The sequence below is a fragment of the Molothrus ater genome, chromosome 5 (assembly GCF_012460135.2).
Source record: "Molothrus ater isolate BHLD 08-10-18 breed brown headed cowbird chromosome 5, BPBGC_Mater_1.1, whole genome shotgun sequence".
In the NCBI taxonomy this organism is placed as follows: domain Eukaryota; kingdom Metazoa; phylum Chordata; class Aves; order Passeriformes; family Icteridae; genus Molothrus; species Molothrus ater.
In genome coordinates this window covers 9,914,562-9,928,724 of record NC_050482.2, presented here as the reverse complement: position 1 = coordinate 9,928,724, position 14,163 = coordinate 9,914,562, and the positions used below count along the sequence as shown (strand labels likewise).

The window sequence follows — 14,163 nt, the reverse complement described above, 5'->3', positions numbered from 1 at the left end:
TCCCTTGTTTTTGTGGTTGCTTTTATTTTTGAGTCTTAATTTCCATCTCTCAGGCTATTTTGATATAACCATTTATTAATCTTTCTCATTTATATTACCTGATTAATAAACTTCTGTTTTCTTTAAAAGACACAGGACCAGTAAACCATCAAAAAGCAAATCACTGTGATTTGAATAAGAGAAGGCACCTTTCTGAATTATGAGTATTGATTTCTATGAAAAATATATTCAGGAGAACATCTCTTCAAAGGGAATTTTGCACCTAGAAATCCAATCCTTTTTAGGATGCTTCAAAGCGAGAAGACTGGTAATTAATTTAAACAGTTTTTACTGATCTCCTAAGGCTGTGATCCTACTCTCCCATCTAATCTTAAATAAAGCTTTAAGATGGAGCATGCTAAGCTAAAAAAACACCTCAAAACCCTACCCCATCCAAACCAAATATACAATAAAATATATAATGATGAACTTTGACAAGGTTGCTCATGCAATTAAATTGATTTTATACATTGATAAACAAACAAATTTTAAAAAAGGATACTAAATCAGCACAGTTAGCTTTTAAGCCTCTGATTTATACAGCTGAACATATGAACAATCAGAGTTTGAAGCTTTAGGTCACCTGCCCAGTAGATGATGGGAAGGTGCTGGATGTAGTTTTTCTGGATTTTACTATGCCTTTTGATGCTGGCTCTCACAGCATCCTTATGGATCAGCTGTCCAGCTGTGGGATGAGTGGGTTCACATTGTTCTTGGTGAAGAACTGGCTGAAGGGCAGAGCTGAAAGGATTGTAGTGAATGGAATGACATCTGGCTGGGACTGGACACCAGCAGTGCTCTCAGGGATCAATTCTAGGCCAGATTTGTTCAATATGTGTGTCAAAAATCTGGATGCAGGAGTTGGATGCACCACTAGCACGTTTGCTCATGGCAAAAACTGGTAGGTGCTGTTGACAAGAGGCCTTTCAGAGGAACCTAGATAGCATGGAACATTGGGCTGTGATTAATGGGATGAAATTTAGCAGGTGGGAACGCTGGATCCTGGACCTGTGACACTGGGCACAAGTGTAAGTGGGAGAGTGATGGCTGTAAATCAGAGAGGGATCTGGGCGTGCTGCCCAGCTGCAGCTTGGTGTGAGTCAGCCAAGGGGACAAACCCTGTCCTGGTGGCATCAAACACAGCATCACCAGACAGTCAAAAGAGCTGATTGTCCACTCTGTCCAGCGTTGGTTCAGCTTCTCCTTGAGCTCCATGCACAGGCCTGGGCCCCACGATTTGAGAAGGATTGTCAAGGTCCTTGAATGTGCCTGAAGGAGGGCAACAAGGCTGGTGAAAGAGCTGGAAGGAATGTTCTGTTAGGAGAGTCTGAGGGCTTTGGGTTTGTCAGGTTGGGAGAAAAGGCTCTGAGAGGCAACCTCATTGTCCTCTACAGCTTCCTGAGGAGGGGAAGTGGAGAGGGAAGTGCTGAGCTCTTCTCCCTGGTATCCAGGATTAGACCTTGTGGGAATAGTTCAAAGCTGTACCAGGAGAAGTCTAGACTGCAAAGGTGGTCAAAGACTGGAACAGGCTTCTGCAAGAGGCAGTCAATGCTCCATGCCTGTCAGGGTTTAAGAGGCTTTTGAACAGTGCCCTTAACTACTTTCACTTTTTTCCACCTTGAAGTGGTCAGTATCTGGACTAGAAGGTTTTTGTAGGTACCTTCTGACTGAAATACTGTATTTTGTATTTCATTGTGATCTATTTCATTCTGTTCCATTCCATTCCACCCCATTCCATTCTATGCTAGCAAAGACTTCAAGTGCTTAATAACTGCAGAGTTATTTTTGTGGGAAAACCATTTTTGGAGGCAAAATATTGAATGGCCTTTTTTGCTTTTTGGCAATTAACCAACTCTGACTTTCAAAAGGATATTTCACTTGTCATTTCATATCCTTCCAGACACTATAAACTGTTTCAGTGATGCATATTCATTACATGTATTTATATATGTGTATGTGTGTATATATATATATATATATTTGTTTATATATGATATATGATCAGTAACCAAGAACCTGCTACTAATAAATTCTGTCACTGGTGACCTGGCAAGCATTACTGCAAATGCATTTTCAAAATTCATCACTCCTTATTTCTTATTTCCACCATGAAGTACTTTCTGTCCCTTTAGATATATTTATTCTGAATTTCTGTAGCTCAAAGTGTCTCAAACAGTATGAAATTCTATCTCCTTGTATACTTCATTGTGTCACAGTAGCAGCACAGCAGAAAGACTGTAATTTACTTTGCTGGAATATGCTGACTATAACCTGAGCTCTGCAATTGCAATTCAGTCCTTTTTGTCTCTTATGGAGATAATAAAGATCAGGCTGTAGCCAATCTGTCTGTTGCTCAGGACACAGGGAAGATCATGAAATTTTACCATCTGCTTTGCTGAGCAGCTCCATTATAGACATTAAACAGTCTAGATTTCCTGGAAACATTTCAGCATCCAAGCAATTATTAGGCTTGCCTTTACAAACAATTGCTGATAACCCCATACATAAGTTAAAGGTTAAAAGAAAGGAAGAAAAAAAAAAGCAGCAAAAAAATGAACAGCTCAAGGACGAGCAGCGTTTTGCTGGTGTTGATGGTCCTGATTTTACACAAAAGGGAAAATTAATTTTCCAGGGATGTTTTATCTCAAGAAAGTAAATAGCATTCCAGCAGCAAATGCAAGGATTGATTATATTTAATCATCATACAGGTCCTGTGCAGTATCAGCAACTTCAACAAATGCAGGAGAATGCTGGCACATGACTCAGAAGCTCTGTGCAAACATTGTTCATGTGTTAACTCAAGCAAATATTTCCTCTGGACTAATTTTTGAAAGTATGAAATCATTTGTCTTTCTAATTATATGAACAAGGAAAGTAAAGAAGGAATTAGAATGTACAACAGATTTTCAGTAATCACACATGTTTGTGCAAATTGGCATAGGAAACTGTATGAATGTCAGCAGCAATCTGACTCTGTCACAGTCAGGAATAGAGCTATATGAATTTGTAATAGACTCTTAAGTAACTGCACTTTAAGAAAGATAATTAAAAAGTACTATTGATTTTGATTTCTAAGAGCCTTAAAGTATACCCTTCAAGATGATAGCTGAAACTCACTATTTCTGTAAACCCATGGCCATTTTAACATCTTCAGATATTGTGTGCTTGAAACTATACAGAAGTAAAAAGGGAAAAATTGAAATGGGCTTGAACTGCAAAATGCAGGGCCAATGCACAGACTTGTTGAAATGTGTTTTTCATCAATTTCTAATAATTCAAAAAACTCCCTAAACCAGAACAAAACCACAATGGTGAATTTAGGCAAGGAAGTACAAGGGTGATCTTTTCTTTAGTCAAGGTCCAGTGGTAGCAAATGCATAGAAGAAAGCATGCAAATGAGACATTAGGCATGAAAGGCTTTGCAATGTGCCAATGCACCACGTTATAGCAATGATAAACAATATGAAGCCTTTCAACACTATTTGGCTGTGGAGACAGAACATACCTTCATTCTGTGTTCATTTACTAGACATTATCTCCTCATTCCTCCTCCAGCCTTATCTAGACCAGACATATGCTAGGGTGCTGCTAGGCCCTTATCTGCTGGAACAATTTTACACCCTGTTCCATTGTCTGTATGCAACAGAAGGCTCAAACACATTAAAAACACCAATGACTTCTCTTGGAAAGGTCAGAGTTAAAAGTACCATAAAGAAATGCAAGCTATTTATTGAGACATTGTAGTGGTGATAAAGAAATCTCTAAAGTCTGGAGAGCAGAGAGAAAGGTAACGTGAAAAAGCAAACAAAAAGTTAACTCAGGAACTTAAAAACAGCAGGAAAAATACTGTGTATAATAAAATCCAGCCTAAATTTTTTATTTACATTGTTATTCTTATGCAATTCCCTGGAATACATAACATGATGATCCATATCAGAGGTTGGTTGTCTATATAGGTACAGCATTTTCAAAAGTGTCCTCAGGAGAATTGTTTTGGTGCTTCTAGTGAAATTAGCTTCAATGAAGTTGTTTCCTAGAAACATGATTGTATCTACTCAGCTATTGCATTTCTTGGCCATTGGCAATTAAGGCATAAAATACACATGAAGTCAAATCAGGAGCTGATGAAATTCAGATATATTGCAGTTGTTTTAATAGCACAGCATTGATTTATATCAGCTGCAAATCTGCTTCATGCTGATGTACACACTGGTTATCATCCTGAAGGATCATAAAGTGTTTTATGAATTAGCTTCTTGAAGCATTTATCACATCTACTTGAAAACAAGATAAAAGTCTCATCTTTTTGGACAATCTGTCACATCAGAATCTATGGTGCCATCTCTGGTAGAGTGTAGCTTTAAATCTATAAAATCCCTTGTAGGCACTGAGTTTAATCTGTGTTTACTGATAGACGCCAATGGCTCAATAGGTGCCACTGACTGACAGCTGAACCTCCATGGAAATCTGGGGGCTTGACTGAACTCTAACATTCTGTGTTGCAGTGATCTGTTTATGCAGCCTTTTGTGCATGACAGCTGTGAAAACAAATGGAACCTTTATAGCCAGCAGACACATTGCCCTCTCAATTACCTCCACTCCAAATCTTCAACTCTCTTCCTCTTCTCAAAATCTCAAGTGTTCATATACTGCAATATGCATAAACAACTGAACTGCCAAAAAGATTTAATGGAAAGTATTTAAATACACGCACAAGTGCTTTTCAAATTAAAATAATTTGTAGATAAGAGACATAAATGGAATATATGGTCTGTACCTCTACAAAGTGTTTCTAGCACACATAAGAATTTGTTTCTTTGTTTATTTAGAAAAGTTTAATGGTACTGAGTTCTTTCTAAAATTGATATTAAGACATAACCAAACATCTCTTTTTCCTTTTATTTCCAGTCCTGTCCTCATTTACTACCACGTGACTTCCCAGGAAAATCTCTGATGTAGCCTGACTGCAACAGCTCAGTCCCTTTCTGTTTATGGGTTTTACCTTCTGTGCCACATCTCTGGTAAGGAGTGAATGTTTGAGGGAATAATGACCATTAATTAGGGATTAAGTCCTTCCCCAGTGACAAGGGAATATTAGAGGAGGGTATTGCTTTTTCATGCAAATTATCTCAATTCTTCCCAACATTAAATGAAAGAAGTAGGATAGGTAATCCTCTAAGAGTATGAGGACAGGAGATAGGTTGCAGTTCTCACTCTGACTTCTCACATTGAACATAGACTGTGACTATATTGGACATGTTTTTAACTGGTTACTAATCACATATTCATTGCCCTTTAGTATTTTTCTGTAAGAACTAATTTTGCTGAACTTGGGGGTGAAAGAATCCTAAATAATAGGGTTGTTTATTTAGAGATTGACTATAGTAGTGAGGACTTGATACAGAAAAACTCTGAATTCCCTTCCTCTCCATCCAGATAAGCACTGCATGAGCTGGCACACTGCAGAAACAACACTGTAGTGTTGTTTGCAGGAATTAGCAATCCTTAGGGAGAGTATGAGGCATGTCTGACGTGTGTACAGCATTACAGCTACCCTGTAATTCTACTTGCAGTTTCACTGACATCACTGCTGAGGCAGAGATTAGGGATGCACTCTTCTTCCAACCACCTAATTCACGTCTTTGCTCCACTACAAAGGTTGCAGATTTTTCTGAATTGTTTCTCTGCCTTTTTTTTTTTTTTTTTTTTTTTTTTACCAGAATTAAAGAGGATGTTCCCCAACACAGACAGTCTGGTTGCTCAAAGGAACATTTTTTTTTTTCCTGGAAACACAGAACATCCCTCCTATCAAAAAGGAAGAATTACTTCTGACTCAGCCTATGTGAGGTAAAGAAGTAAAAATTACCTTTGACTGAGTGCACTCATTGTACCTATAGACCTACTGAGATGTGTCTGCCTGGTTGGATTTTCCCCCTGAGTGTGCCTAAACAGCTTCCTGATCTGGAATAACACAATGTAAGTTACCTTTGCAACATTTCCAAAGGTATTGCCAGTGCTTTCATTACCTTCAATAGCCACATCCTTAATTCACTTTTTCAAATATAATGATGGCGTGATAAAAAACAAAAGAGAAAATTCTGGCAGTACAAAGCAGCACTTATGCTGCTCTGCTGAAGGATCCAAAAGAAACAAGGGACGCTCAGTGAAAACAAACAGTGAGTTTCTGGAGCATTAAACACTGCTATATTATCATTCACTGAGCACTGCCCTCATTGCTTTGGCACATTACCACATGTGTGATGCCAATTTTTTTTTTTTTTTTTTCTTAATTGCAAATTATTAATCAGTTTTTGCAGAGTTAATCCTGGGAAAGCCCTTCACACCTCTCATGGTCTGAGGAGGGGACACTGCATATCTCAAAAAGTAGATCTTCATGCTCTAGATTGTGGTATATAATAAAGAAACAAGAACCTTCAAGAGAGCAGACAGTGAGCAAGTATATAATTATTTTTCATTCAGCACTAATATTCTCTTGTCATCACAATTTTGGCTTGGTTCCTCAATCTTCAAACACCTCATTCACATGCCAAAATTCACATTATATGCTTCTGTGTGCAAAATTATGCCAGGTTATGTAAGAGGCATCAAAGGCATCTGTACCTCAGAGTCAGTTTTCATTAATCAAGAAAGCAAATAAACCAAATACATGTGCACATAATATGTAGTGGGAAAGTCTGAATTTTAAAATATTTGGGATTAGTCTTAATATTGATATTCAGAATGTGACAATTTTTGCATTCATAGTCAGGCAGCAAGTTCTACTGTGGTAAGATTATGATGAGACCTGTGGAATTTAACTTATAAAGGTGATATTAGGATGAAATTTGTCCTACAATTACAGCTGCTGTGGTAGAGTTGGTTATCTGGGCTGACCCAGCACACTGAATCATTAATGCCCAGGTTGGCCCAAGAACTCCAGTGAGATGAGATGAGATAATGGGCACAAGCACTGGCCAGTTTCCCAGCAAAGCAGCTGGTCAACAGTTACAGGAACTCTCCAAGTGGGACTTTTGTAGTTTACGACATTTCCCTATGTAATTCCTGCTGTCACACTCCAGTTAGGATACACTAACTGTACACTGAAGGTGTGTTCATGAGTCCCCTGAGGAGAATCTGTCATTCTCAGGCATCTCCACAGACAGTTCCTGCTTCAGAACTGACCAAACTGCACATAGATCATTTAAAACATAAGTATAAACTGCTCTTGCATGTGCAGAAATGATCACATAGGAGAGGCTTTTGTGCATAGCCAAAACAGAGGAGGTGCTGTACAAACTGTGAGGAAATCTGAGACAATGGATAGTGTTCACACTGTTGTGGTCACCCAGGACCACAGGCCAGCTGGCTTGTAAGAATCCAGCAACACAAAAATTCAGCTGAAGATGCTGCTCAAAGGGTGGTTTCAACAGTGACTGCTCTCTTGGAAAGATCTGATCTCCTCATGTGAGCTTTACTGAAGATTGTGGTTTTTAACATACACATCCTGTGTTGAAGCAACAAGTATAAATGCAGAAAAAATGAGTCAAAACCTCATTTTGGTACTTTTGATTAGAAAGAAGGGCAGGGAGAAAGAAGAGCAAAAAGATACAAAGGGAAAAAATACAAATAAACAAACAAACAGAAATGAGCTGGGGAAGCAATCAGACATGCCATCTATATGAATATCCAAAACTCTTGTAGTGAGATAACTGTGATGGTATAAAAGTATAAATTACTTAAATTTACCAATATTTTAAGTAACTTTTGCTGCATAATAGACTTCTATGTCTTCCTCTGGCTCTGGTTAATAAACACAGATGTTTACTATTAGTTTTCAGATAATGTTTAATAAAATTTAATTCTTTTTAAAACCATGTGCCTATCTCTGGTAGAGGTCATTTGGAAAGCTGAAGGCTAAGCATAATGCACTGCACATTTGAAGAGAGTTTTCATATAGTTAAATCATTCAGAGACTTGAGAGAAGGGAAGGAAGGGAGGTACATAGTCAAGGAGTTATGGTCCTTCAAAGATGTACAAGGAGTGAAAATTACAACTAATTCTTCTGTTTCAGGGCCACCCTATTCTACCTTTGGCTCTTTTCTGGACAATTTGCATTTAGGCCTTTAAATACTTGTAGGGAAATCTAGGTATGCATCATACAGAAATATATCTGTGCAGGTCTCCAAGCGTGTATCTGGACTAAAACAAAAATATGACTGCAGCTCGTAGACAGAGCCAAGCTTGCTTTCTCCAATTAGAAGTTAATCACAATATTATATAGCTATAGCAGTGAGAAATCCCAGTGTGGGCTATATAAGCTTATCAGGACTCTGAGTAAATTTTTGATCCTATGTGACCTCATTTGTGCAAGGCATTAGTCAATGAGATGTCAATATCTACGCCTTGGGTTTGCCCATCACTGCTCACAAGGCATTATCCCTGAGGTGCAGTGTGTTGCTGTGACTGCCAGCATGAGAGTTAATCAAGAATTTGGAATAGGCATTTCCCACTGCATAAGGGTGAGTCACTTTACATAGGAAAGCAGGCTTCAGCAACACTAAATCATGAGCTTTACACTTGCATGGTTGTAATTCCTCTTATTTCTGAGTAAGACAGCAGCTTGGATCACAGCATTACTCATCAGCCCGCAGGGCAAAGATCCCCACAAGGATGCCAAGGAGTTCCTGTGGACTGGGAGGGCCTGGAGCAGCACAGGCTGACACACAGCAGAGCTGGCAGCTCCTTTCAGACTGGGCTGTGTGGGTGGAGGGGTCTTTCTGCAGTCTGAAATCATCGGTGGGTTTTACGCTGACTAACAAGAAAATACCTCATCATGCATACAGAGCATTCATTTAACACCCTAAATGTGAGGTAGGTACTGAGGATGGAAATTATCAAGACTTTACTGCCAGAAACCCTGTGAAAACAATATTTAGCAATTCAAGTAAGTTCATGCCACTTTCTGCTTAATGCTCGAGGGAACACCAGGGCTGGCAGTCAGTAATTACTTCTGTGCAGAAACAGAGTTTGACACACACTATTAGAATCTTTTAAGCAAGTTAAAAGAAAGTCTGATGGTTTCACAGAAAAACTACTTAAAGCATCTACTTCTGAAAGAACAAAACCGGTATATTGAAATAAGTTTGAGTTCCATATCAGTACTAGATGTGAGAAAGGATGCAATTCCAGAAGCTCAGACAGACAGACCTTACCTGTGCCAGGTCCTTTTACAGCTTGACACATGAAAATATTACACTGTATTCCAGCTCTCAGCCTGGGAGGTGAATGAACATCACCTCTGCTACTTTCATCTCCTTGGCAAGCAGACTCTTGACTTACATGAACATTTATGTCAGTGTTCGGGAAAAAGAGGATAAACCTGCAGTCCTGTGATGAATGGCTCCATGTGAAGGTATCACAGAAAAATGGGATCTGATTGTTCTCCTAACCCCCTCTATGGGGGCAGTGGGGGGGGGGGGGGGGACGACACGATCCAGAACAGAAAGAATAAAATTCTCAGTTCTGTACATGTCGAACACCTACACAAGCTTATTTTATAAGGACTCATGCAGAGAATGTAGAGTTACATAAAAAGCAACAGCAAAACAGACTGTTCATATGGATAACACAACCAATTTTTCTCTGTTTTTAATGTCTATGTAGCTTATATATCTTGAACAGATGTCGTGACCTTTTTTATGCACTGCTGATTTCTGTTATAGCCAATGAGCAAGATTTAAAATGACCACTGAATTTCCTGCTGCATAGACACAGGAACTATTTTTAATACTGGAAATCTGTTGTATAATTCATGTTAACCAAATTAATTATCATGTCTGGTAGAGGGTTTTTTACCTGAAACTGTGTGGTCCTTTGGGTCTCTCAGTAGTTTGAGCCTTGTATGAGGGAAAATGTACTGCAGGGGCTTCCCATTTATCTGAGGAACACAAATATGCATGTCATAAAAAGATAAACCAACAACAATTGCATAAATAATTTCAGACAGTTGAAACAGAAAAAAGCAAACAAACTTATTTTGTCCAGGGAAATATCACAACTTCTCAATTCAAAAACTCTCCCAAGTTTGGAGACATTTGTCAAACTGCAAATTCCTTCCATGAGATAAAGAATATTTGCTCCCATAACTCCAGATTAATTTCAAATATGGCTTTAGTTCTGATTTTTCTGAGTGACTAGAAGGTGGTCACTCTCTTCGGTAGCTTCTCTCAACCTTAGTCCTTTATTCAAGCCATTTTTAACATAAGAAAGAAAGAAAACATTATTCCTGTATTTTTATAAAATTCTTAGACATGCAAACAAAATGTTTGTTTAATGTGTTACCATCCATGAGTTACTGCTTTAGTTTCAGTGAAACCACATGGCCAAATATCCCTTTTGTCTTCAAATCCCAAAAGCCATGTGAAAGACCTAAACTAAGACTCGTAGGACTACATTGTCTGAAAATGTGCAACATTTACCTGGGCTTATCCAAGACCACATCAAAACTGAAAGTAATACATTCTACAACATACTCTGAAGAGCCAGTTTTCCTGTTGAAATGATCCTACCTGCCCTATGTTTGGGCATAGGAGGAGCCAAGCTGCAGGGACTGACCCACCTTCCAGGGGTGGTTGCCCTGAGCCCACACCAAAATGCCTCTGCAGAGCGTTGGTGGCAACACTACCCCACAGCCATCACAGCCCCCTTTGCCTGCAGTTTTGGTCTTTTGGTAGCAGAGCTGAACCCATCACTTCCCTGCCTCTGCATGTTGGTTCCAAGCCTGGGCAAAGCACCCAGACCGAGAGGAGGGAGCGTGACTGAGCCTGCTCCAGGATGGGACCTCAGGGAGCAGCCTCAAGGAGCCAAGGGGACAATGCTATTCAGCATGGCAATGCAGCAGCTTGAGTGCATCAGCAGCCTGCTGCCAAGAGTTTATTATTATTATTTATATTTAAGTAGCATTTAAAGGGATTAAGCTCCTCCTGAGCCAAACACTTCAAACCAAGTTCTGCCCTGGAGAGTTTATGAAGTGAATGGATAGCACATATAAATGATGGGAAGGGAAACTGAGAAGTCAAGGGACTTGCTTAGCTCAATCCCACAGTGAGCAGAAGAGTTTATACATCTGTTGTCATAATTCAGTTACTTATCCAGCAAATGGTGTTGCATCTAGAAGACTCAAATCCTCTCCTAACACAGTAAGAGCAATATTGACTGTAATTAATGTCAGACATAAAGGAGATCATGGATGTGATAGCAGACAAGTGTTCCAGAATAAATCAGAACATGTGATCAGGCAGACATTTGAATTTATCATGGAATTTTGTCAGACACAGAGTCTAATACTACCAGGAGTGTATAAAGTTCCATGAGGTTTCCTCACTCATTAATGGCTAGGGAGAGTGTTATGTTTTTAATGACACTGCCAGAAGTGTCAAATTTTATATAACAATAAAAGTTGTATTCAACAAGTTTTATATAACAATAAAAGTGATGCATTTGTCACAGGTAGCTTACTTAAAATTGTAAAAAATCTGGAAGAATGCATCTAATTTTATTTTGAATTAAATTTAAAAAAACGAAATATTGCAGTTTATAAGTGTACGAACACATTTAAATAGATCCTTAGCTGGGATCCATTTTGGTGTGAGTAATTCAATTTAACTGAGGAATGCTGCAGCTCTTAAATGTCAATTCATATTATTCTACTTGCTCTATCTTATTTCATTTTTTAATAAATAACAATCCAAGAATATTCAATGCCATATTGTACATGACTGCTAACAAATACATCAGAAAATATAGACTGTCTCCTTCTTTAGCCTATTACTTCCTCATTACTTCCAGAACTTTATGAGAAGAATAAATCTTTGTGATTTATATAGGCCTGAATAAAAGCATTAAATTTTATTAGCATCCAGGGTAGTATATTAGTTTTTATTGTTGGTAGGTATCAGTACTTAAATGAAACATGTCATTAGGCTTTTACCTTCAGACCAGAACATTTCTGAAAGCAGCAGAACAAATAGGAAAAAACAGAGGTTGCTGTAAATAGATAATACCAACAGCAATTACATTGTTCTTGATATTTTGCTTTAATCATTAGTGAGCATTTTTATCTGAAATTTACACACATTATTCTGAAATTTATCTGAAAATTTATCTGAAAATTTACTAGAATATTTCAAAATCTGTACAGCACAAATTATTTTGTGTTTCCAATTGTTCTCATCTTCTTACATCCACTAGAGTTGGTTTCCCTTCACCTGAATATATGCCAGGAATCCCTTCTGGCTGACTCTTCCCTCAATTTCCCCAGGGAAGGCAGAGAGGGACCCCACTGAAGCCACACAATGTGGCAATGGAAATCCAAACTGGTGCAGAGGGGCCATCCTTCCACTGCCCAGCTGCAGGAGTGGAGAACAAGTCCATAAGCCCAGATTTAGGGCACAGGGCAAAAGCTGACTTGATCCCATATATCTGCTACAAATCCCAGAGATTTCTGCCAACTGTCCCTGTCATCCTTCCTCACCTCTCTGGGAGCATTCAGTACACTTGATTTGCAGTTTAGCACTGGCATATCATCCTCTTCCTCAGGAAATTTAAGCTCTGGTCATGTGTTTCGTGTTATTAGTCAGCTCAAAGGCCCTCCAAAAATGGAATGAATGGGAAATAATTGTGCTGAGGGCTTCTAATAAAAGATGAGTTTAAAAATGCATTTCATTTCCTGTTGTCTTTAAGTGTTTTGTCTGATAAACAAACACTATGGAGGCCTCATAAAAGGGAATAATATAAATTAAAGAGGATAATCAAGAAGAAAAAATTTCCCTAGTGCTGTATTTAAGTTTAAGAAATAAAATTAATGAAATGTATTTTAATTTTCCAGGCCATAGCCATACCTATAATGTATCAGCTGCTTTGGATTGGATCACCAAAGTCATTCCTGGTTTTAAATGTTGCTGCATCTCCTCTTCTGGTGTTAGAGGGCCTGATAAGGTGACTCTCAGCAGCTACAGTTGGTTGCTGTCCTCTGAGCAATACCATTTTCAAGGAAAGCTTTACCTCAGGTGGATATCCAGGAACAAGATGGTGCATGCTCGAGGTGGTGGGTTAGGCAGTATCCATCCTGATTTCTGAATACCACAGGTACTTGCATGAGCACGCAAGGCCCATGCAAGCTGGTACCAAGAATTTCTCCAGCTGTGGGAATTCTGCCCCTTTGAACCTCTAAATTTCCTCTGTGTGGAGCACAAATGTAGAGTTGTCTCAAAATCCTCAAGGTGGAAAGTTTTTTCTGCTGATAGATCCCCGGTGATGGAAACAATTTCCAAAAGACACACCGAATAAAAGCTCAACAAATACAATGTTCCCACTCATTAATAAATTGCAAAGTGAGTTGTATTTTCTTCTGCAATTAAGTAAATTCAATGCTGACCTTTGCTCCAAAAGTCATTCTGGCATGCAGAGATAAAAACATTTCTGAGTGACTGAGAAATGAGGCACTGCCAGATAAATTCCTTTGTGAATTACAGTAAGGGGGTGGCTAACAATCCACTCTTTAGATTAAATATTTGAACAATTATACTAAAGTTGGAAATTTCCAATTTCTCATCATATTTCCAGAGAATCTCAACCACAAAATGCCCCCCCCCTGCAACCAGGTCTCTAACAGAAAACAGTTTACTACAATTTAAAATAAATTCGCCTCACCGGTTGGAAAACAATCAAAACTAAGTAAACTGTGGAACAAAAGTTTGCAGGTAGCCTTCTGAATCTCTGTCACAAATGGCATTTTCTCATTCAGCCCTACTACTCCCCTTTTGACCCATTTTTTTCGTAACTTCTAATTTTCCAAGTGCCCCTAAAAAGGCTTGACTTAAATTTCAAGAAAATGGTAATAACTCATGAATGAAGAGAAAAGCATATAATTTTTTATGGTGTTTAGAAATAGGGGATTGCATTCAAAAGATTTCATGTCTAGGACACTTGCCTTCTTTTTGTGATTAGAAAACTGTTGCCTAAGTGAACTGATGGCAATATACTGGTATTACGATGAGTTTAGGATTTTATTATTCATTTAGGGCTTAAAAAGACCCACCTATAATGACTGGAAGTATTTAAAAC

General features: G+C 38.6%; 1 protein-coding gene across 1 annotated transcript in view; it reads right to left on the bottom strand.

Moving 5' to 3' along the window:
* PCLO (piccolo presynaptic cytomatrix protein) overlaps positions 1-14,163 on the bottom strand; it is a 323,756-nt gene that overhangs the window by 114,602 nt on the left and 194,991 nt on the right. Inside the window, 1 exon segment of the mRNA XM_054514979.1 lies at positions 9,895-9,976. Within this exon segment, the coding sequence (XP_054370954.1) occupies positions 9,895-9,976 (82 nt within the window).